General features: G+C 47.2%; 1 protein-coding gene across 1 annotated transcript; it reads left to right on the forward strand.

Moving 5' to 3' along the window:
- Window positions 1-6,625: 6,625 nt before the first annotated feature.
- LOC308548013 (binder of sperm protein homolog 2-like) lies at window positions 6,626-13,365 on the forward strand (the record flags this gene model as incomplete). Its single annotated transcript, XM_081119032.1, has 3 exons — window positions 6,626-6,683; window positions 12,643-12,783; window positions 13,214-13,365. The coding sequence occupies 3 exons, from the start codon at window positions 6,626-6,628 to the stop codon at window positions 13,363-13,365; spliced, it is 351 nt and encodes a 116-aa protein (XP_080975158.1).
- Window positions 13,366-15,515: the final 2,150 nt, after the last annotated feature.

Genomic DNA, 15,515 nt, shown 5'->3' on the forward strand with positions numbered 1-15,515 from the left:
TACCCTAATTAAGAATTCTTTGTTTTTGTTTTGTTTGTTAATCCTCACTGGAGGATATTTTCCCATCGCTTTTTAGAGAGTGGAAGAGGGGTGGGGGGGGGGAGAGAGAAACATTGATGTGAGAGGGACACACCGATTCGTTGCCTTCTGCACGCATCTGACCAGGGCAGAGGAGGGACCCTGCAACCGAGGTACGCGCCCTTGACCGGAGACCCTTCGGTGCCTGGGCCGATGCTTCAACCACTGAGCCACACTGGCCAGGGCAAGAATTTCTTTTGACAACAGAAAACAGTAAGTGACAACGGAGGTGGGACCTGAGGGAGGAATCTAGTGTCGACGTGGCGTGGAGGCGGCGTGAGGATCGGCAGCTCAGCCTGGACGGCGGGAGCCGGGTGCGTGGCAGCTCACAGCTCACCTCCGGTGCGTCATCCACTTCTGGGGCCATTCAGGCAATGAGCAAGTTTCGTGTCTTCACGATTATAGTTTATTGAACAACTGCAACCGATGCTATGCTATGCGTGCTGTTACTCAACTTTATAACAACCCCCTGAGGTGAATCTTGTCACCATTTTCAGAAACTATGAGTCAGGCGGACTAACTAATTTTCAAAGAGTTACATGGCTATGAGGCTCTTACAATGTAAAATGGTAATAAAAGCAAAAAGTTAAACAGGGTGAGGGGTGGGTGGAGGTGGAAAAGAGCATAGATGGGACAAATGGTGATGGAAAAAATTAAATTAAATTTTAAAACATTCTTTTTTTTTAAAAAAAGAAAAAGCTAAACAGAATTTCCACATGGTCCAGAAATTCCACTCAGAGCACATACTCAGACCAATCGAAAGCAGGGGCTTGAGCGAATCCTCCCACATCCATTGTCTTTCCAGCTCTGCTCACAACAGAGGAGGAAACATCAGCAGAGAGTGACTGACAAAATATGGTAGATCACCATGATGCGGTATTATTCAGCCATAAACAGCCATGAAACTGCCCGGCCGGCGTGGCTCGGTGGTTGAGCAGCGACCTAGGATCCAGGAGATCAAGATTCGATTCCCGGTCAGGGCACAGGCCCGGGTTGCGGGCTCCATCCCCAGCCGGGGGCGTGCAGGAGGCAGCCGATCAATGACTCTCATCATTGATGTTTCTCTCTCTCTCCCTTTCCCTTCCTCTCTCTGAAATCAATAAAGTTATATATATATTTTTTAAAAATCAATGAAAGTGATACATCCTATCACATGGATGAACCTTGAAAACATTGCACTAAGTGAAATAAGACCTCAAAGACCTCGTATTGTAAGATTCCATTTATATAGGAAAATTCACAGAGACAGTGGATTTGAGGTTACCAGTGACTGGGGGAGTTTCTTGGGGTTATTCAAGCCTTTTGGAAATTGATAGTGGTGGTGGTTGCACAGCATTGTGAATGTGAGTCATGCCACCGTCAGAAGGGGCTCGCTGTTTTCCCTGATCTTGCACGGGTATTAACATGGCGTGGGTTCTCACTGGGTGCACCAAAGCAAAAATTGGGTATCTTGACGGGCTCCCTCACTCCTCCCTGGCCATTGTTTCACAGGACTTACTACCCCTGTTCCTGGTCTTCTCTCTGACAACTGCGAGGACACCCGAAATGCCCCACCTGGGAGTGACCTTCACCCTGAGAAACCAGTGACCTCTTAGAAGGTCAATTTTCTGATTTCCATGAAATGGCCCCTGGCAATGACATTTCACCTGGGGCTCCTCTCCTGGGGTTGAAGGTTCATAGACTCTTTCCCCTTTCATCCCACACCTGCCCAAGCAGGAGACGTCATGGGGGAAAAAAAAGCAGTGTAGCCCCGGCTGCGTGGCTCGGTTGGCTGGAGCGCCATCTAGCGATGAGGCGGAACAGAGCACGGTGGATGGTGGCGCTCGCCCTGCCGAGAGCTCGAACTGAGGTCCCGTGTCCACCAATCCCTGTGGAAAACCCAGTCTTTACTCATCTCTATTACCTTCCCCAGGTCTCTGTTCTACTCCGCGGCACTGTTGTGAGAAAAATAGATAGATGTAGAGATAGATACAGAGATAAAGCTAGAAATAGACAGCTACAAAGAGGGCTCTGCGCATGTCTGAATTTCACAGCCCGAGTTGATGGTTTGAAGTCGTTTGTAAGATTCGTAGCTCGCGTGCGCCCTCTGCTGTCTAGGTAGTTGGAGGGCAGTTTGTTTCAAGGATCCCTTTTTTTTGGAAGGGTGCCTTGGGGCGGGAAGGTTTGTTTCCTTCCATTTTTTGGTTTTATCTTATTTTGTAATACCCTAAAGTGTCTCCCTCCTTTTTCTCCTCCCCAGCCAGCCTCCGAAGGGGATCTTTCCCTTCCGTTTACCCTTTTCTCTTTGCAGTTCTACCAGTTTCTGCTTTATAGATTTTAAAATCAAGGTGTCAGACAGACACACTGGCAGACAGACACACAGAGGTCAATGCCCTGAGACAGAATTGTGTTTGGTGCATTGGAGGCAAAGCAGGGAGGGACACTTGGGTTGAGTGAGGGATGGGGAACATCAGAGATCAGATCCAGTAGGGGCTTTGGCATTTTCCCTAAGTGTCATGGAAGGCTGTCAGGGATTCTCATCATAGCAGCGATGTGATCTCGCTCTAGCTACAGTGTGGAGAGAATGAAGGGGAGGCAAAGGTAAACGGGGGGGGGGGGGACGGGACTGGTTAGCAGCTGTCGTGGTACATGGGGAGAAAGATGGGAAGAGGCTGGATTCAGGATATATTTCCTTGGTAAAGTCTTTAGGATTGGCTGGCAGATAGGATATAGGTTGGGAGAGAGGACCCAGGGATGACTCCAGTGTGACCCATGCATCTGAGAAGGAAGGACAGGATGAGCAGGTTTGGTGGGGAAAATAAAGAGGGTTTTTTTTAATCCTCACCTGAAAATATGTTTTTATTGACTTTTAGAGAGAGAGAAACATCGATGTGAGCGAGATACATCGATCAGTTGCTTCCTGTATGAACCTGCAACCTAGGTATGTGCCCTGACTGGGAATTGAACCCACAACCTTTTGGTGACGTTCCAACAAACTGAGCCACCTGGCCAGGACAATAAAGACTATTTTGATGACCCCAGGTTTCTAAATGAGAAAAACAAGATTGAAAGAGGTTAAGCCAATTGCCTAGAGTCTCACAGTGAGAAAGAGGTGGGCATTACATTTAAACCAGGGCGTTCCTGACCCTTAACAAAATTCCTATCCGCTTTGTCTTCATGACTCTTCCGTGAATTCCCCCGTCTCTCTTGAAACTCTCAGCTCCGTGAGCTATAGATTAAAATTAAGAACTAATTATCTACATGTGCATATGGTTTGACTTTTCCAAGAATCGAGACAGTTTAGCTTTTTATGCTGACTGAATTCATGCCAGTGATTTCAGATTTTCCCAACTCGTGAACGAGGCTGAGACCAATGATCTTATTTTGCAGAGATAAATCAGGGTGTTATGGACTGAATTGTGCCCCCCCCAAAAATTCATATGTTGATACCCTAACCCCCTAAAGAGACACCAGAGATAACTCTCTCCATATAAGCATGGAGGAAAGGCCCTATGAGGAGACTTCAAGAAGGTGGTCGTCTACAAGCCAGGAAGAGAGCCTGCACCAGAAATGTTCTGGCACCTTGATCACGGACTTCTAGCCTCCAGAACCGTGAGAAAATAATGCATGTTTTTTAAGCCACAGAGTCTGTGGCATTTTTGTTGTGGCAGCCCTAGCAGATAAATACACAGGGCTCCAGGAAGATTTACGTATCTTATCTACAGTTACTCAACTCTTAAAAGCAACAAGTACCAGTGAAGGTTGAACACCAACTATTCACCTCATGCTGTGTGTCTATGAACCATAGCTATCAAAGCTCTCCCGTGAAAGATAGCAGGTAAGTTATTTAGCTGACATTCCCAACTAATAAGTAAGAAATCCAGGATTTGAAAGTTAGTCTGTTTGCTATCGCTGCTCATGGAGTCCCACTGGTTCCAGAGCTGGCACTGCAAGTTGACATTCTGAATCCAAACTCAGGGCTGTCTAGCTTTTCTCCCCTCCCCCCCTTTTTAAAATAATTTTTTTTCTATCACCATTTATCCACCCTATACCCTCATCTACCTCCCCTTCCCCCTTCCCCCCTCTCTATCTTTTCATTTTTGCAGAAGATAAAACCGAGCCCCACATAGTCCCCTGTATGCTGGCTGGAGCCTCTGCTCGTTTCTCTCTAGCCCCCTGGTATTTATAGGGAACTCTGGGGTCCATGTCCAACTCTGCCACTTGGGTTTATGGCTTTGGTGGTTTCTTTCATCCTCACACAGCCTTCCCCACAACACTGGCTAGATACCAACTTCAGTTATGAAAAATATTTGATCACAGTTGGTTGAGTGCCTTGGGACTTAATGACTATTCAGTTGAGCAAAGAAGGGAATAATGGGTCATCTCTGGCGTCCACCTCGACCCTCCCGTGGGCTGGGTGTTCTGGGTCCCGCTCAGAGTGTCCTGGCCGTGCCTCCAGGCTGGCGGAGGGGGGGGGCGACTCTCTAGAATGTGCCTCGCCCACTCAGCATGCATTCAGCACCACCTCCATAAATCATGAAATTCGGGAATATAAATTCTCATTATCTTTGGGAGAAGTTATAGAGCATTTTGTAAAATTCACCAAGAGAGAGAGAGAAGATGCACTATTTTCCCTAATAAATAGCAAAAGCTCAAATATCAGCCACAAATTTTAGCTTATTAAATAAAAGAGATGGGAAACTGTCTCACACTCCCACTGAATTTGTTTGTATGTATCCTGGATAGTGATAGCTGTGGATTGGATACTATGGTGTGATGGAAAGTAATTAACTCAAAAAAAAAGAAAAGAAAAGAAAAGAAAAGAAAAGAAAAGAAAGAAAGAAAGAAAGAAAGAAAGAAAGAAAGAAAGAAAGAAAGAAAGAAAGAAAGAAAAGTCACTAAGTTCTCAAATCAATGCATGTAGCCCAAACATTTTAGAGATTTGTCTGCAGGCTTAGAAAGCAAAAGTGGGCCCTGGCCAGTGTGGCTCAGTTGGTTGAGCACCGTCCCATGCACAGAGAGGTCAACAGTTCTATTCAGTTCCATTCCCAGTCAGGGCACATGCCAGGGGTTGTGGGCTCTATCCCCAGTAGGGGGCCTGCAGGAGGCAGCCAATGGCTGTTTCTCTCTTTCCCTCCCCCTTCTTCTCTCTCTAAAATCACCAGAGGATATTTTTGCCATTGATTTTTTTGGAGAGAGAGTGGGAGGGGAGAGAGAAAGAGCGAGAGAAACATTGATGTGAGAGACACATCAACTGGTTGCCTCCCACATGCACCCTATAAGGCCTCCCTGACAATGGGGTGGGGGAGAGCAGGAAGGCTTGACGTCAGACTGCCTGATGAATCTGCGCTCTCCCACTTCCATTCAAGCCACATAACCGTGACAGGTGATTTTGCCTCTCTGAGGTCAGGGGGAGATGAGTCAGTCCCCTCCCCTCTCATGGCTGTCACCATGCTTGGTCTTCAAGACCCTCAGTTCCTTATCTTGGGTTGCCCTGGGGGATCCAACTAGGACACCTGCCTCTTTATTGGTTCTCACTCTTCCAACCTCTTCTCTCTCTCTCTCTTTTAATCTTCACCTGAGGATTTTTTTTTCCCCTATTGCTTTTCAGAGAGAGTGGAAGGGAGAGAGAGAGAGAGAGAAACATCGATGTGAGAGACACATTGATTGGTTGCCTCCCAAACACGCCTGCAACCGAGGTACGTGCGCTTGGCCAGAATCGAACCCGGGACCCTTCTGTCCGAGGGCTGATGCTCTACCCACTGAGCCAAACAAGCTAGGGCTCTTCTCTCTCTTATGAAGTGCTCTGGCCCCTTCTGCTCTCCCCAGCCCCCTCTGTCCTTTCCACAGACTGCAGCCAGGACGCCTGGCCTCTCTGAGGCTCACTCCTCCAGGAGGCTAACTCTGGCTTTGCCTTTCTTGCTAGACTTTCTTTTCCTTTCTTTCTTTCTTAATTTCATCTTCACCCTAGGATATGTTCCCATTGATTTTTAGGGAGAGAGAGAGGGAGAGAAACAGTGATCGATTGCCTCCAGTATGCATCCCAACTGGAGATGGAACTTGCAACCCAGATATGTGCCCTGACCGGGAATCAAATCTGCGACCTTTTGGTGCACAGGATCATGCTCAAACAACTAAGCCACCTGGCCAGGGCAGACTTTCATTTTAAAAAAATAATGAAGGAGGGGAGAAGAAATGACTGTGAAAGTATCAAGCCAGAGCGGTGGTTCTCAAACTTTAGCGAACATCGGGCTCACCTGGAGGGCTTGTTACAGCCCACACCTGGGTGCCTTCCCCAGAGTTTCAGGAGGCCTGGAGCGAGGCCTAAGGATTTGCATTTCTAACGAGCTCCAGGTGAGGGGGATGGCGCTGGTCCAGGGACCGAGCTCTCAGATACTTCCCAGACAGATGTTCCTGATTTTGTGTGCACCCTGAGATCCAGGGCAGGGGACCAGGTGCTCTGGAATCAGCCTCTGTGCCCGCTCAAGTAGGAGGGGCAGGAATGGGAGAGTATAAAGCCAGAGGCGACCTTTGCTCAGGGTGGGCCATCTGCAGGTAAATGGAGGCGATGAGAAAGCTGGTGGGCTGGATGTCCCTGGCTCTCTGTATGTCTGGGCTGAAAGCAGGTGAGATGGCAAGTGGGGGGAGGGGGAGACCACACAGGAGGAGGGGAGGCCTAGGTCTAGGAGGCAGTGGTTTGGGGTGAGACTGGCAGGAAACAGATTCTATCCATTGTCCCTAATACCTATTCTTTATTTTTTCTTAATCTTCACCTGAGGATATGCTTTTATTGATTTTTTTTTTTAGAGAGAGAAAGAGAAACATGAATAGGTTGCCTCCCATACACTCCCTGACTGGGGATCTTACCCACAGCCTAGGTATGCACCCTGACCCGGAATCAAACCCGCAAACCTTTTTGGTGCACAGGACGACTCTCCAACCAACTGAGCCACCAGGCCAGGGCACCTAATGTCTTCTAAATACAGCACAGTGGTTGGTGCAGAGGATTTGGAGAGTCCTGAGTGCAAATCCCTGTTCCTCCTCTTGCTGGTTGGGTGACCGTGGGCAAGTAATCCTGCCTCTCTTTCAGCCTCAGCCTTCTCATCTGTGGAACGGTCAGAGCTGCTAAGATCGAGAAGGCTGCGACAACGTGGATCACCCGGGGGGCAATATGGGGAGTGAAATAGGCCAGTTACAGAAGGACAAACACTGCCTGGGTCAGCTTCTACGAAGTGTCTAAAATAGTCAAAGTCATGGACATAGAGAACGGCCATTGCCCGGGCTGGGGCGAAGGGAGGGGGAGGTGTTCAGGGAGCGCTGAGCCCCAGGCCTGCGGAACGAGCCGGCCAGGGACCCGTGTGCAGCTCACAGCCTGGGCTTGGCAGGGCTGTCCGAGCGCGTGAACATTTCTTAAGAAGGCAGATCTCACCTTAGGTGTTCTTAGCGCCTTTAAAAAAGAAGAGGAGGCTTATCGGATATTGCTTTAGAAAGTTCTCCAAGACCTTTTGTTAAGGGAGCAAGTTTCCAGATCATCGGTATGGAGGCCAGGGTCCTTTGTGTAAAAAAGGAGTGAGCCGGGCCAGCGTGGCTCAGCGGTTGAGCATCGACCTAGGATCCAGGAGATCCCGGTTCGATTCCCGGTCAGGGCACAGGCCCGGGTTGCGGGCTTGATCCCCAGTCGGGGGCATGCAGGAGGCGGCCGATCAATGACTCTCATCATTAATGTTTCTCTCTCTCTCCCCCTCTGCCTTCCCCTCTTTGAAAAAAGAAAAAAAGAAAAGGCAGTGAAATGGTATTAAACTTGCCTTTGAGCCCTGGTCATGATCAGCAATATTAGTGACTGAAAAGGACCATTGTGGGGACACCGGAGTCTGAAAGAAATCGCTTTCTCCCTGGAGCCAGAGGGCGCTGGCGGGAGTCCAGGCTGCACCCAGGGTTCACGGTGTGGACGGCGGTGCAGTGAAAGGATCTCTCTGATCTTTCATCTGTAAAACGAGCGGAGGGCCGTGGGGATTAAGGAGCGTGGAGATGAAGGGTTTTGAAGGTCAGCAGCTGCGACTGGGCAGAGCAGAAAGCTCACACAGAGACTGCTGGTGTTTAGGACAGGCTGGGTGCCATGGTTTCATCCTAAAAGGGGCCTAACCTGCACAGGGAGGAGGTCCAGCTTTGGGGTCCTGGCTGGGTGGCTCAGTTGGCTGGCGCGTCCTCCCGGGCACCAAAAGGCTCCGAGTTCAATCCTCGGTTTGGGGGCGTAGGGGAGGCAACTGATAGATATTTCTCTCTCCCATTGATGTTTTTTTCTCCCCCCCTCCAAATCAATAAAAATGTCCTTGGGTGAAGATTTAAAAAAAAAAGAAAGAGTTTTGGGATCAGAAACAGTGGCCCCCAAAGGCAGAGTTACCTTAGAGGCTCAGTTTCTGGAGCCTGAGGACCTAAACTGCTGCTCAGTCCCGTGGCTTTGAAGAAGCCATTTTCCTCTCAAGCCTCCCTTTCTGTACCTACAAAGCGGAGATCATCGTAATAATACATAACCTAGAAATATCACATAATAATGCCCCCTTCCAGGGCATTGCAAGCGCGGGGTTCCCCAAGACCAGGAACATGAGGCGCCAAGGAGAGAGGCGGGACCTAGGACATCCCCCGTGATGGTCGTTCATGTCACAACTTCAAACACGTCGGCCCCTTAGATGGGCACTAGACAGTGGGGTGATCACTTCCTAAGTTATTAAATGTCTAATCACCTGAAACTAATATCATAGTGTATGCCAACTATAACTGGAAAAGATTTTTTTAAATAATTAAATGTTACCCTGGCCAGTGTTGCTCAGTGGCTAGAGCTTCGGCCTGTGGGCCTGAGGGTCTCAGGTTCGATTCTGGTCAACGGCACCCACCTGGGTTTCAGGTTTGTTCCCCAGCTCCGGTCAGGGCAAGTGTGGGAGGCAACCAACCAATGTGTCTCTCTCACATCAATGTTTCTCTCTCACTCTCCCTCCTCCCTCCCTGCCTCCCTTCCTCTCTCTCTTCAAAAAAAATCAATGGAAAAAATATACTTGTGTGAAGATTAACAGAAATAAAATAATAAAATAAAATAACATAAAAAGATAAAAATTTCAAATGTTGACATCTTGTTAGCTACTTTCTGAAGAGCAGGGCCACTGTCAGCTAACTCAGATGCCACGCTCCCCGCACAGGAGCTCCCAGGTAGTCTGACGAAAACTATAAATTAATAACTCATATCAAAGGTAAAGGAGGCGAGGCCCATGCACTCAGTCACTTGCACAGAGAAGTGACAGCTCCAAGATAATGTCAACATTGTGTTCAGATCACAGGCTCAGGAGTCAGGCTTCTTGAGTATGAACCTAGTTCCCATCAGTCAGGGGCCACATAAATTCCGGTCACTCTCTGGCCTGTGGCCTCTCATCTGCAAGCCTTTGGGCGATGGCAGGAGAAGAGAGTTTCTCAATTATAATCCTTCATAGGGCTGCAGCGAAGGTCAGCCGAGGACAGTGCTTGGAATATAGCAATGGCCAATTACAGATCGGCTAATGTTATTGGATAACAGGTCTTCATATTTCCTTTCTAGTCTTTAACGGGGTCTAACCTGGCTTTATGGTGGTGATGCTCTCACGACACTCTCTGAGCCCTGGCCGATGTGGCTTGTGGATTGGGCATCACCCTCTGCACCGAAAGGTTGCTGGTTGATTCCTGGGCAGGGCACATGCCAGGGTTTGGGGCCCGATCCCCTGTGGGGGTGTGTGCAGGAAGCAGGTGATGTTTCTCTCCCTCTCCCTTCCTCTCTCTCTAAAATTCAATTTTTAAAATCTAAAGAAAAAAAAGACACTCCCTGAAACAGGCTCGGGATGATAAAAGAGCAAAATTTTCTAGGAAGCAAAACAAAACAGAATCACCAAGGCTGCTGGGAATCTTCAGTGCTCTCGCACTGAACAAATCTGTTGTTTTGCTGAAATGTTGACATGTGGGTTAAAGCTAGAATGGTCCTTCTAACTTTCAGGCTTGCAGGATTTCAACCAATGGGTGGAAGTTGAGTGGCACTGGAGTCACTCAGACTTACTCAAAGAAAGACCTTTGGAAGAGTCGGAGCTCAGACTGAATTAATGGGCTGTGTGTTGGGTACAAGTGAGACCCCTTCTCCCCTTCGCCAATTAGAAGTAATCATAAGTCATCCAAAAGGTGATAGCAAAGGTTTTTCTGCAATGGGAGGGCAGTTGGCTACATGAACTTCAAGTTACTTTTAAAAGCCATTAGTCTTGGAATCGAGTATTTTGGGAGTTGGTCTGAATTTTACCCAGTTTTTTCTCTTTCAGAACTGAATGTGCATTTACACCCTCCGGCTCCAGGTGGGAATACATTTTTTTTATTCTCATATGTTGGCCCCCACCTATGAAACAATATTGTATTCCTGAAAGTTCCTTGCATTTTCCTGCTGTTTTACTCTTTCCTTTGCTTTTCTTCTGGCATGAAAGGCCCTCCCTCATCATAGCAGCCAAATCCTGTATTTCAAGATCCATTTCAGCCAGCCTCCCCAGGTTTCCTCCTCCCCCATCCCCATCCCCACCCCCGAAAAGAACTCTCTTCTCCTCTGGTACTAACATCGGCACTTGTGGGTCTTGTTGTTTGTTTGGTTGTTACTTTTAACAGCCTTCTATGTAGAGGTATAACCTACATATCATAAAATTCACCCATTTTAAATGTACCATTTGAGGATTTTTAATAAATTTTCAAAGTGGTGTAAACATCACCTCAATCCAACTCTAAAACATTTCCATCACCCCAAGAAGATCCCTTTGCCCTCACCCCTGCTCCCATTCCCATGCAACCACTAGTCTGCTTTCTCTCGCTTTAGATTGGTCTTTTCTGGACCAATTTCAGATACATGTGATCCTTTATGTCTGTTTTTTAACTTAAAAAGTTAATCATAGAGTTCATATGTGTTCACCTTAGATAACTGTGCCTCAGTGTCTCCATTCTTGGGAGAGTTGAACCAGATCTGTGTGTAGACAGCTGGTGCTCAGTTTTAACCTATAGCTCTCATGAAGTTGGGAATTTCAAGAGAGAAATAAAGATGTGGGAACACTTTATGGGGATAGTCAAGCCAGTGAAAGGGGAACTTTAGTGACAAATATATTGATTGGTTTTTAAAATGATTTCAATCAGCAATTACTTGTTTGGGGCTTTGGCCAACATTGCCTAGAGTGTATGGTGGGGAAACATAGCCCATCAGCTCTCTTGCTTTTAGGGTCAGAAGGAAGCAGTTTTCAGAGCAGCAGACAGCAGGGTTTCTCTATGTGTAGGCACCCCATGCTGAGGACCCACATTGATTTGGGAGGAACCTCATGACAGTAACCAAGTCATTGGACTGAAGTAAGGCTATCATTAAATGTGCTGGTGTCTGTAAATCGTTTCTAAACATGTTCAGCACAGAGTAAGCTATATAATAGCTTATTATGTAAGTAATAGCTCATTAATAATGAACATAGCAATAACTAATGCTAATAAAAATGTGAAATAATAATTTTAAATGTTAAATGATAAATATTATAACAATATAGTTAAATAATTAAATATTAAAAGTTCTGACATTGTTTAAAATAATATTAAATAATAAATATATAGTATATATTAATAAGTAATAAATACTTTCTAAATAATAAAAATAAATGAATCTTGTGTCAAAAATTTTTCAGGCCTATGAAGGGCCAACTAATATTGATTAAGGTTCTATTCTGTACCAGTTCCTATCAGTTGATAATATGGGTCTAGCTTTGAACAGGAAACCTGTGGTCATTTCTGACAAATGAGAAAGACTCTGAATAGGTCATTACGTGTTCAATAAACAGAAGACAAGGGAACCAATAAGGAAGTTCAGTACAGGTGGAGCTAGCATAGTCTGGATGTTCTAGGAAGTGTCAAGGAGATTCACATGTAGGCTGAACATAAGAGGAGCTAAACAGGCAAGGGGCATGGCATTGCGGCCAAGCAGGGGTCCCAGGTGGTCCGAGGTGAGGCTGGAGGTGTTTTGGGAACCAGGTCAAGCGGGGCATCCTAAGCCATTTCAATGCCATTTCTTGTCTTAAGAGCAATAGGTCAGTGGCAGGGTCAGGTCTGTGTGTAAGAAAGAACACCTTCCTGTGTGTGCAGAACCGTGGGGCAAAAGGTTGGAGGTGCCCAGAAATAAGTTACTGCTGCAGTCAAGGCACAATGCTAGGTGGTGACAAAGGGTGTGGAGGGAAGTGAATCACTTTGAGAGAGACTTTGGGGCTACCTTCAGAAGGGTAAGGATTTCTTTTTCTAGGAGAGAGGGAGAAAGGGGACTATAAGAAAGGCCAGAACTTCAGGTTAGGAGATTGGGTGTCCAGTCCCTGGAGGACTTGCATGGAAAGGAAGCCACCTGCTCCAGTCGGCTCCCAGCTCCGGATGAAACAAGGGTCCCTTTGACGCTCGCTCCTGTTTTGTGCTGCGCTCAGGGAAGGGAGTTAGCGAGGCTGGAGATGTGACTTGGGGGCAGTGGAGCATCGGTTCCCTGGGTAAGAGTGACCCCTGTTCCGCGTGTTTTCTCTTTTCCAGATAATATTAACACTCCCTGTATCTTTCCATTTATGTATGGCGATGTAATCCACTACAGCTGTACCACCGTCCGCAGCGACTATGCCTGGTGTTCTCTGGACAGTAAATTCCAGGGCAGGTGGCGATACTGCACGGGGAACGGTGAGTGCCCCTCTGCCCGACTGTCTCGGGCGCTCGGATCCGGGAAGCAGCTGACAGGAACGGGCTACCCGATTTGGGATATTGGATAAAACAGAGTCCAAATCCTCACTTTACTACACTTGTAACCCCTTTGAAAGCAGTTTGGTCTGATTGAAAAGCACACACTGTTCGTTTCACAATGGTCAACTGTAAGACTTTATTTTTAAAAAAAAAAAATTTTTTTTAATCGAAATGTAGAGAGAGAGGAAGGGAGAAGAGACAAACATCAATGTGAGAGCGAAACATCGATCGGCTGCCTCCCGCACGCCCCCTGCTGGGGATGAAGCCCATAACCGGGGCATGTGCCCTGACCGGGAAGTGAACCGACAACCTTTTGGTGCTGGGCCACACCGCCAGGGCCACCCTCGGACGCTCCTCTGTTTCTCTGCAGACCCCCCCCCGTGCACCTTCCCTTTCTTATTCAGAAGGAAGCTCTTCCACACGTGCACCTGGGACGGCTACATTCTAAACCGGACTTGGTGCGCACTCACCAAGAATTACGATCGAGATGGGAAATGGAAGCAATGCTCCCCTTACAAGTAAGCTGGCTGGGGGCAGATGGAGTGGGGGCCCTGAGATCTCTTAAAGTGGGGAAACCCTCTGGATTAATGGAAAGGGAAATTGGGGTCCAGATGATGTAGTGATGGCTCGGATCAGGGGTCAGCAGACGTTCCCTATGTATCCCACAGAAAACAATGGGCAACCGCACAGATATGTAAGGCGCGGGCCATGTAGCAACGGGAAGTGCTCGAATGGCATCAGCTGTAATTGGGGAGAAGCTCAGCGAAGTAGAGAAGCTAAACCCAGGCAGACAGCGCAGGCATTTCTGTTCACGACATAACGTCACTCTGTGTTGACCTGAAAATGAAAGGTCGATGTGAGAGGCAACAAGCATTTATTTGAGATCAGTAAGAAGAGCTATTCGGGAAGCACTGATTCAGGCAGAACCGCAAATAGTGTTCCGATTGGGGGACAAAGGCAAGGGGTGTTTGTGACAGGGAAAGGGACTGATTACATCAATACAAGGAAGGCGTTTCTATCGGCACAGATAAGCGAACATAGTGCCACTCGTTCTAAACAATGGTTTTGATTTTGAGTCCGGTAGTCATAGCGTCTGCTTTCTTGTTCTCTTTGCAAACAGTCCTTTGGGGCACGATGTTGCTTTAGGCACATCCCAAGGTTCTTGTGCCCTGTTTACTATCAAAAGGTTTGAGGCCTAAGACGTGCAAGGCGCTTCCTCCGGGATGGCAGCTCCAAGTCCATTTTAAAGTGGTTCCATTGATATTATTCTTCAGTTTCAAGGGAGACAACTTTAAGGAACACAAAAATTTTAAGAGAGTAGCAAATATATTATATTATAAATACAGAAGAAAGATTCTAGATGGATAAGCATGAGGAAAGATTAGTAATGGTCACATTTGCCCTGGCCGGTGTGGCTCAGTGGTTAGAGCTCTGGCCCATGCACCAAAGGGTCGCAGGTTTGATTCCTGACCAAGGGCACGTACCTCAGTTGTCGGCTCGATCTCGGGTCCCAGTCTGGATGTGTGCGGAAGGCCACCAATCGACGTGTCTCTCACATCGATGCTTCTCTCTCTCTCCTTCTCTCTCTCTCTCAAAATCAATGGACAAAATATCCTCAGGTGAGGGCATAAAAAATAAAAAATAAATAAAAATAAGTGGTCACATTTGCACTGGTTTGCTGCTGAGCTCCAGTTGGGTATCTTTCCGTGCTAATATTTGTAACTATATGCATGCATCACTTCTATCTTTTAAATATTTATTTTGATTTGCACAAGTAATATGTGAAGAAATGCTCATTTAAACATCGAAGCAACACAGCCCAGCCGGTGTGGCTCAGTGGCTGAGCATCGCCGGTGCACCAAGAGGTTGCTGGTTCAGTTCCCAGTCAGGGCACATACCCGGGCTCTGGGCCGGATCCCCAGTAGGGGGCGGGCAGGAAGCAGCTGATCCATGAGCGAAGGATGTTTCTCTCTCATCCATGTTTCTATCTCTCTCCCTTCCTCTGGCTCTAAAAAAACGAATAAAAAGTTATTTTAAAAAAATAAACATTGAAGCAGCAAGGAAGAGAGGAAGTGAAATGTTACTATTCCTCAGCTTCCCCCCTCTTGCTCTCTGTCTCCCCAGAAAACCCAGCCCACAGTTCAGGTGGAGTCTCCAGGTTTCCTCGGTGCATTTACACCCTGCCAACATCCTTAGGGTCTTTTAGAACATGAGTGGGCTGTGCTCTCCCCCTTTGCCCTGCCCTTGACCTGCATTAGGGAGAATTTCCCACGTGCCTGCCTAAATTTACGTCACCTTTCTTCACGCGTTCACCAAATTTCCAAATAGGGACACACTCTTCCTCTAGTAAAGCATAATGGGGTGGTCTCTAATATTTTGCTACGATCCTGACCAAATGGGTGCCTCACTGATTCTCAAGTGAGTGTGTGAGGGCGTTTTTGTATTACTATGAGATTATCGGAGTGAAACCCTGGGTCAGTGGATATGTGCATGTTAAGAGTGTGTGTGTGTGTGTGTGTGCGTGTGTGTGTGTGTTAAATTCTAAGTTATTCTAAACTATCCTCAGACAACAGGTGAGGCTGCCCATTTTTAACAACTTCCTTACCACTGAAAGTCATTGCTCTAATAAATGTGCTCCAGTAACGGCCCACCTAGGTTATGTTCCAGTAATC

The sequence above is a fragment of the Miniopterus schreibersii genome (assembly GCF_964146895.1).
Source record: "Miniopterus schreibersii genome assembly, chromosome: 18".
Lineage (NCBI taxonomy): Eukaryota > Metazoa > Chordata > Mammalia > Chiroptera > Miniopteridae > Miniopterus > Miniopterus schreibersii.